The 8,737-nt window shown below is 65.7% G+C and overlaps 1 protein-coding gene across 1 annotated transcript; it reads left to right on the top strand.

Annotated features, from left to right (window-relative positions):
* Positions 1-893: 893 nt before the first annotated feature.
* On the top strand, positions 894-7,982 carry LDHD (lactate dehydrogenase D; the record flags this gene model as incomplete). The annotated part of the gene is given in 8 exon segments (XM_034788629.1): positions 894-1,035; positions 1,715-1,874; positions 1,962-2,161; positions 2,277-2,405; positions 2,863-2,990; positions 3,609-3,699; positions 4,753-4,864; positions 5,947-7,982. Coding segments are annotated over 8 exon segments (1,128 nt in total), but the record flags the coding sequence as incomplete, so codon positions are not given.
* Positions 7,983-8,737: the final 755 nt, after the last annotated feature.

Genomic DNA, 8,737 nt, shown 5'->3' with positions numbered 1-8,737 from the left:
GGGGGGGGGCAACACGGTGAGGGTACGGGGGGAAGCGTAGTGAGGGTACGGAGCGGGGGGGGGCAGCGCGGTGAGAGTACGGAGCGCGGGGCAGCGCGGTGAGGGTACAGAGCAGGGGGGCAGCGTGGTGAGGGTACGGGGGGGCAGCGCAGTGAGGGTACGGAGCGGGGGGCAGCAGTGAGGGTATCGAGTGGGGGGGCAACACGGTGAGGGTACGGGGGGAAGCGTAGTGAGGGTATGGAGCAGGGGGGCAGCGCAGTGAGCATTCCCTGCCCCATAAGGTGCAACAGATCCCATCCCCAGCTGGTGTAACCCAGTGGGGCTCCAGTGCCGGTGGCGCTCTGCCCACTCATCCAGCTGAGGTGCCAGCCCAGACCCTTGCCACCCCCGTGCTGGCCCTTTTGCAGGTGGGGCTGGCACAGCGAGTCTTCCCCTCTTGACTAGAGCCAGTGGGCCCAGCCCCCGGCTGCTGCCCCATTGTCCCCAGCAGGGCAGTGCGTGGCGAGGCTGGTGGGCACGCGGCCCAGCCAGGGCTGTTCAGGGGAGGTTCCTCACAGGCAGGCTCAGCTTCCCCTCGTGCCAGGAGGGCAGCCCCTGGCTCCAGCCGTGCTGGACTCCGTGGCGCCCATGAGTCTTGGGGGATCAGTCCTGGGGGGGCCAGGGTGGTTCATCTTTGCCTGGAGCTTTGGCGACCCCCCGGCTGGGCAGCGATGCTAGGGCCGCTGTGGTGAGATACCACTGGGGCACACAGCAGGGGAACCCCAGCATGGCGGTGTCCTGGCCTTGCTCCGCCTGCCTATGTGTGTTCAGGGGGTGACCCAGCAGATCTCAGGCCCTTTCCAGGGAGCGCCATGGGGCTGGCTCCAATGTCTGCTCCCATCTCTCTGGGCCAGGGTGGTGTGTGCTTTAACCTGACCCGAATGGATCGTATCACAGCGCTCAGCACTGAGGACTTCACTGTGGCCGTGGAGCCGGGGGTGACCCGCAAAGCGCTCAACAGTTACCTGCGGGACACTGGCCTCTGGTTCCCTGTCGGTATGATGCCGTGCACGGGGCGAGGGGCTCCCTCCAGTGGTGGGGGACGAGGGGTCCCAGCTCCATTCCCAGCGCACAGCCAATGCCTAGGCCTGCAGCTGGGTTCAGTGGTGTCAGAGCAGGAAGCTGGCACAGGTTGGCGAGTGGCAGCTGTGCTGGGCGACATGCCTGGGCTGTGGGCTGTCAATGGGCTGATGAGCTTTGCCCCCAGATCCTCCGCCCCAATCCAGCCTAGTGCAGTGGTGCTGGCTGCCGGGAACAGAGCAGCTGGGTCCCACTCCAGTGGACGTGCCATGAAAATCAGTCCTGCCACAGGCCCCTCGTTGGCCCACTCAGCATGCAGGCCACGGCCCGCCTGGGCCATGGGTGGGCAGTGCCAGGCAGGGCATTGTGGGCACAGTCTGTGTTGCAGCCACGCGTGGTGAAGGGGCCTGAGCTCTGACCTGGCCACTCCCTCCATATCCCTGTGGCCACGACATGCTGGGCTGGGTGCTGGCAGCTGCCCGAGGCTCCGCCTGGACCAGCTTTGGGAGCGCCCATGGCACAGCAACCCGGGGGTGGGCAGCTTTCTGTCTTGGGCCCAGCTCTGCCCTGGGCACAGGGGGGAAGGTTCTCCGGGGTGCTGGTTCTGCCATGCCCCATGACCTCTGACTGCCGGCTGTGCCCTTTCCCTCCGTAGACCCTGGCGCTGACGCCTCCCTGTGCGGCATGGTGGCCACCAGTGCCTCAGGCACCAATGCCGTGCGCTACGGCACCATGCGCCACAACGTGATCAACCTGCAGGTGGTGCTGGCCGATGGCAGGGTGCTGCACACGGCCGGCCGGGGCCGCCACTTCAGGTACCGGGGGCTGCGGCTCGGGGGCGGGGGGCACCAGAGGACTCCTGCCCCGAGATCTCATCCCAGCCCCTTCTCGCCCTGCTGCAGGAAGAGCGCTGCCGGCTACAACTTGACAGGGCTGTTTGTGGGCTCCGAGGGGACGCTTGGCCTCATCACCCAGGCCACACTGCGTCTCCATGGCAGCCCTGAGGCCACGGTGGCGGCCGTGTGCGCCTTCCCCAGCGTGCATGCGGCGGTGGGCTGCACTGTGCAGGTGCTGCAGGCCGGCATCCCCGTGGCCCGGATCGGTGAGTTGGCGGCCCCGTGCCCTGCAGAACGTGCCCTGGGGAGCAGGGGGCATTGCTCCCGAGTGGACTGCGGAGCCATCCAAGGCTCTGACCCCCAGCCTCTCTGCTCCCCCAGAGTTCCTGGACGATGTCATGATGGCCGCCTGTAATCGGTTCAGCGGCCTGAGCTACACCGTGTCCCCCACACTCTTCCTGGAGTTCCACGGCTCGCCCGGCAGCCTGGAGGAGCAGGTCCGGCAGGCAGGTACGTGCACGACACCAGGCGGGTGATGCCTGGGGGGGCACAGGCTGGGGGCCTGGCCCTGCAGGGGGCCCTCCGTCCTGCTGGCGCAGCGGGGGAGCAGCAGCCCTGGGGCAGGTGGGCACTGCCAGTGGCACCAGGGGTGTATTTGGATGGCGCCTAGGGGTTGGGTGGAGCTGGGGGTGGCTGGCTGCCCAGCTCGTGGCTGAGGTGGGATGTTGCTGCCCTTCCCCTTTTCTGTAAGGGGCAGAGTGGCTCTGTCCTGCCCTGGCCAAGTCCCTTGCCCATGCCAGGGAGTGGATCTCTCACCTGGTCTCACAGCCCTCCTGGCCTAGATCTCCAGCGACAGGGGGAAGCCAGGCCTCTGCCCTGCCCCAGCCTGCCTGGCAGAGACGGCTGGCAGCCAGGCCCCACTCCAGGGGGTGGGGGGCTGACAGCGAGGGTGTCTCTTCCTCTTCAGAGGAGATCGTGCAGCTGAACGGTGGCTCGGACTTTGCCTGGGCCCGGGAGCTGGAGGCAAGGAACAAGCTGTGGGCCGCTCGGCACAACGCCTGGTACGCGGCCTTGGCCCTGCGCCCTGGGAGCAAGGTGGGCTAGCCCTGGGGCACGGGGAATGCCGGGGGGAAGGGGAGTCACTTGGAGACAGGGTGAAGGAGTGCCTGAGGAGAGGGGATAGGGGGAGGCTGAGGGAAGAGGGGGTCACTTGGGAAGAGGGTGGGGGAGTCCCCGGAGAGACAGGGGGTCTGGGGAGTGGGTAAGGGGTGCCAAGGGAAGGGACTGGGGGGCATCAGGGGAGGGGACTGGGGACTGATACTGGGGCTCTTGGTGGGCCAGGAACAGCCCCTCACCCCATGAGACTCTGGGCTTTCCCCAGATCGGGGGACAGTGCCCACCCACAGGACTGTCCTGCCCCAGCCTGACTGCTGAGAGCCGCTCTCCAGCAGGTGTCCTGGGGTCAGTGCTCCCCAGGCTTTCGGGGGACCCCGCTGAACAGCACGTCCCGAGCCCCAGGACTGGGAGGGCTTAGCAAGGGTTTTCCCAAACCGAGCCAGGTCCCACCAGTGGGGCACAGGGGGAGCTGGGATCCTCCGGGGGCCCAGGCGAGGCCAGTGTGCGCCCCCCAAGTGAGGCGGGATCGGGGTGCCCAGATGTGTCCTGTCACTTCTGCGGGGGGTGTCAGTGAACCCTCTGCCATGTCCCCCTCAGGGCTACTCCACAGACGTGTGCGTCCCCATCTCCCGGCTGCCCCACATCGTGGGAGAGACCCACAGAGACCTGCAGGAGTCAGGGCTCACAGGTGGGTCTCCACTGAACCTGGGGTCAGGGCCTGTGCAGCTGGGGGTCACTTCACCGGTGTCAGGCAAGGCAGCAGGGATGACATGACGGGGCTGGCGCTGCTCCCATCCCCCTGCTGTCAGGCCTGACTGCCATTGTCCTGTCTGGATGTGGGAGCCACGGGGCTGGGTGCTGCAGACAGAGGGGGCAAAGGCTCTGCCCCCCATTGCCGCAGGGGTTGGTAATAAATCCAAACGCGGCCCCTAAACGCCAACCACCCACAGTGCACCTGTCTGGGGTGAAGGCCTCACCGGCGGGAGGGCCTGACAATGCCCGCCATCGCAGAGAACAGTGCAGGTGAGCACGCCTCACACACGCTTCACACTCATCAGACATTTCACACACACAACACACTTCACACACATCAGACATGCATCAGATGCTTCAAATGCACTGGACATGCTCCACCCACAGCTCTGGCAGTACTCCTCGATCCCGGGTATCCGAGCCCTGGGGCTGTGCTGAGCAGGACCTGCCAGGTGTTTCAGTGGGGCTGCAAGGGGACCAAGCCAGCCTGGCTCCCCAGAGCTGGAACTAATTAGCCTTGGGCCTGCCATGACCCCCACCTGTCAGGGCATGTGCTCCCTGGGCCGTGCGGGTTTCTGGGGGACATTCCTATGCCCCCATGCTGTGATCTCATCCAGTCTCACCCCCATACTGGGGCAGGATAGACAGGAGGAGCCAACGGCTGAGCCAGCCGCTGCCGGAGCATCCTTCCGAGGGATCGGGACGTGCGGCTCCTCGTGCCCTGGCCAGATCCCCGTGTGGGGGATATCCCTGATGAGCTAACCCCCGCCACATTCAGTGGGGTAGGGGGCTCCCTCCCCAAGCCCCGGGGCACAGCCCCCTTCTGCCAGAGGGGGCTGCATTTTAGGAGTGGGCAATGACTCTGGCGTGGGCTCTGCAGGGCAAGGGGCTTCGCTGGAGGGGAGGCGGGAGGGAGCCAGGCAGTAAGTGTCTGGGGGGGGGGCTGGGAAAGGCTCCCCATACGAGCAGCTGGTCTGTGTCCCCTCAGGCCTGATAGTCGGGCACGTGGGCGATGGGAACTTTCACTGCCTCCTGGTGTTTGACCCGGCCGACCTGACCGAGATCCAGCGCGTCAAGGAGTTTGCAACCCGACTGGCCAGGTAGGAAGCCAGCTCTGCCCAGCCCTGGTCTGCCTTGTCCTGCCTGGCCCAGCCTAGGTCTGCCCTGCCCAGCTCTGCTGAGTACTACCCACCCTGTCCAGCCCAGTCTAGCCCGGCTCTGCCCAGCCTAGCCCGCCTCTGCCCTTCCCAGCCCGCCTCTGCCCTGCCCTGCCCAGCCTGGCTCTGCTGTGCCCAGCTCTATCTGCCCTGCCTAGCCCGGCTCTGCCCTGCCCTGCGTAGCCCGGCTCTGCCCTGCCCGGCTCTGCACAGCCTAGCCCGCCTCTGCCCTGCCCTGCCCAGCTCTGCTGAGTACTACCCACCCTGCTCTGCCCAGTGCTACCCAGCCCTGCCCAGCCAAGCCCTGCCCAGCCTGGCTCTGCTCTGCCCAGCTCAACCCTGCCTGGCCCAGTTCTCGTGTTGAAGGGCAGAAGCAACTCATGGGATCTTGCAGGGGGCAAATGGGGCCTGCCCTGACTGGCCTTTGGGCCCAGACCTGAGGGTGGGGCTGGGGGAGGGCACAGACCTAACGGTGTGGGGGGCACACCAGGGAGGGGCCCAGAGCTCAGGGCAAGGGTAGCAGGAGAAGCAACCAGAAGAGTTCCCAGGAGCCACCTGTCCTGGGCCCCTTGCTGAGAGCACAGGCAGCCCCCCCAGGACATACGAGAGACCGGAGCTGCCTGGCACATGGGGAGCGGTCGGGTACTTGCTCCTCACACGGGGCCCTGCAGTGCAGCCAGGCTGGGCAGGGCCTAGACGGGGACAGTAGTTGTCCCAGAGGTGAAGGGTGGGGGCTGCACACAGGGTGCACCATGCCCCGGGGCCGCACCCTGCCCTTTTGCCCCCTCACCCGCTCCCCTTGGCATGCTCCTGGCAGTGCAGCATCCCCTACAGGCAACTGGCACGCGGCTGAGCCCTCCCCTGCCCCCTGCAGTGAATTCACATGCATGGATCTGATCCTGGGGTCCCTGAACCCCTGAGCACCCCCTGCCAGTTGGTCTGCAGCCCCCACCCCACCCCCAGCCATGCTCCCCGCAGCTGCCCTGCCCTCCTGCTAACACATCTCCTGCCTCCTCTCCTCCCAGACAGGCCCTGGCCCTGGACGGAACCTGTACAGGCGAGCATGGCATCGGGCTGGGCAAGCGCCATCTGCTGCGGGAGGAGATCGGGGAGCTGGGACTTACCATCATGAGGCAGATCAAGGCCACGCTGGACCCCAAGAACCTCATGAACCCTGGGAAGGTGCTGTGAGCGGCATCTCCCACCCCTGCCCAGCCAGCCCAGAGCACCCAGCGCTGGCCAGGCAGGTTCCCTCCCAGGCCTGCAGCTGTCACTCCCCTTCCCCATGCAGACAGCGACTCGGAGCAGGAGCAGGGGGGAGCCCCCAAGTCTCGGCCCTTGAGCCCAGTGGATTGTTTGTGCCATGGGAAGGAAGGACTAGAAGCACTAGAAGGCAGCAGGCTTAATGTCAGCAAACCCTTCCTTTCCTCTCCCCCCCCCCCCCCCACTGCTCCTGGCCCTGGGCTCCAACCCAAATCTGCTACTGCCCCCCTTCACCTCTCCCAGCCCGGGGCTTCCCCTTCACCTCTCCCAGCCCTGGGCTCCCCCTTCACTTCTGCCTCAGCCCCCCCACCCCCGCCTCTCTCCACCCTAGGACTCCCCAGCTCCCCCCACCACCTCTCCCAGCCCTGCGACTCCCCCTAGCTCTGCTATTGCCCCCCCTTCACCTCTTCCAGCCCCATGCTCCCCACCCTCAGCTCTCCCTGGGTCCCCCTGCCTCTCCCAGCCCTAGGACCCCCACCCCGGCTTTGCCTTGTGGCCTTGTGACAATGTGGGGAATTTTCTTAGGAGTTTGTATGAATACTGTGTGGGCCTTAGTTTCCCTTGCATGCTGCTGTTTAACCAGGGGGTGGGCGAGGGGGTTTGGTGTTGCAGAGGCCCAAGTGTGTCCCCGCCTAGCAGCCTGGCCTGGACACTGTGTAACTTGGCCACTGATGACCAGACAGCCCTGCCCAACTTGGAACCCACTGGGTCCAGCCAGTGGGAGAGCAAAGGACTGGAGAGGGCCGAGGGGATGTGTGTCTCTCAAACGAAGACAAAGGACGGACTCGGCCAGACCCAGTTGGACTGTGCGGTAACTTCCTACTCTGTGTTCCCCACTTCCAATAACCTGCTGCTTTACACGTTGGCTGAGTCAGTGCAGGCTAAACAGGCGGGGACTGCATTGCCTGCATTGCTCCCTCGGGGTGGGCAGGCTCAGGGGACGCTGACGGGAGCTCACGGGGTGAGGCCATGGGCTGGCGGTGGAGGCAAAGGGCTCACCCCAGGAAGACAGCGTGACCCTACCGAGGGTAACACTGCAAAGGGGCCTTCCCAGGATGAATAGAGGAGTGGGAGAGCACTGGGGCTGTGCTTGTGTGACACCCCTCAACCCCAGCCTTGGGCTAGCCCCCTCCCCCCATTCTGCCAGCACCTCTCCCATGAGAGGAAAACGCACCCTGCACAGCAGAGCCGTGGCTCTGACTAATGGAAATCCAGCCCCCACCCAAAGCCAGGTGTAAAGCTTGCTGTGGGTGGAGTGACCCCCTGCCCAGGGGCAGGGGCTGTGTGTGGGGGAGGGTATTCCCCTCAATCATCAGTCAATAAACTCACCTTCTGCAAAGCAGGTCCCCAAACCCGGCCGTGCCCAGGGCCCACCTGAATGGCACCTGGAGCCCAGCATGGCTTTATGCCCTTCTATGGCTTCGGGCGTCCAGCCTAGGTGCTGAGAGCCTGGCCCAGCGTGGCAGCCACTGTGCCAGCTTTCCATAGCAGGGGCTGTAACACCTCCGCCCTGCCCACCCCAGCTCCCCCCAGTGCAAAGCTCCAGCCAGGCAAGGGCAGGGCATGCTGGGCAGGCAGAGGGCTGGGGGGGGGCATGTGTGCCATGCTGTTCATGGGGCCTGCTGGGCATGGAAATTGACCCCTCTCCAGTCTATAGGGGCCTGGATGGCTCCCCACTGCCCCTGCAGCCTGGCTGCCCCAGGGCTCTGCTCAGAGCACAGCCTAGGGGCAAGCCCCGTGTTCAGCCTGCGGCTTGTAGCAAATGTGGGAATTGTTTGGAATACAGCTTTAAAGCCAATGTCTGCCTCCGTTTTCGTTGCCTGGCTACCCAGCGGGTACACAAGGGTCAATGCTGCACTTGGCCTATGCTGGCTGATGAACCAGCCCCACCTCCCTAAGGGGCCCAGAGACAATGGCAGCCCCCAAGCCGGAGCAGCTGACAGGAAGGCCCAAGGGGTTTCCCTGCAGGAAGAGTCGAGCCCCCCCAGGATCCTGCTGGGGCCTCCAGCACCCTTCGCTGCCAGCAAGCTCCTGCCTTTCCTTGCACCCCCAGGGGACTGCCTGCCCAGAAGGAGCATGCACAGCCCCCACCCTCCACTAAGGGGGCAATGGGGTGGGAGAACTGCTCCCCACTGGCACAGCATGGGGCACCCCTGCCAACCGGCACCTCCCTGGGGACTGGCACTGAGGGGCTGCAGGTTAGCTGGGCTGGCTAGGAGCCCATCCCGCCCACTGCCCCACAGCTACTTGTGCCTCCCTCAGCCCCGAGGCGCCCAGTCCTGCAGCCCTCTGTGCCCCTCCCACCTGCCCCAGCCTCCAGCGCTGCCCAGCAGAGAGAGGACACCCCCGCCCTTGGCAGCTGCACCCGCTGTCTGTGCTGGGCAGGGGCTGCAGGTGCCATGTGGCCTTCACCACCACCACCTGTGCCTGGCCCACTGGGGCACTAGCATAGCATGGCTCAGCTGGGCTCCCCAAGGCTGCTTGGGAGCCTAGGGTCTGGCCCCAGAGCTTGGGCCTGCAGAGCAAAGCCTGGTGGAGACCCATGCTGCTAGG

This window comes from Trachemys scripta, chromosome 13 (assembly GCF_013100865.1).
Source record: "Trachemys scripta elegans isolate TJP31775 chromosome 13, CAS_Tse_1.0, whole genome shotgun sequence".
Classification (NCBI taxonomy): domain Eukaryota; kingdom Metazoa; phylum Chordata; order Testudines; family Emydidae; genus Trachemys; species Trachemys scripta.
The sequence above is the reverse complement of the archived record's forward strand: the minus strand, read 5'-3'. Positions and strand labels throughout refer to the sequence as shown.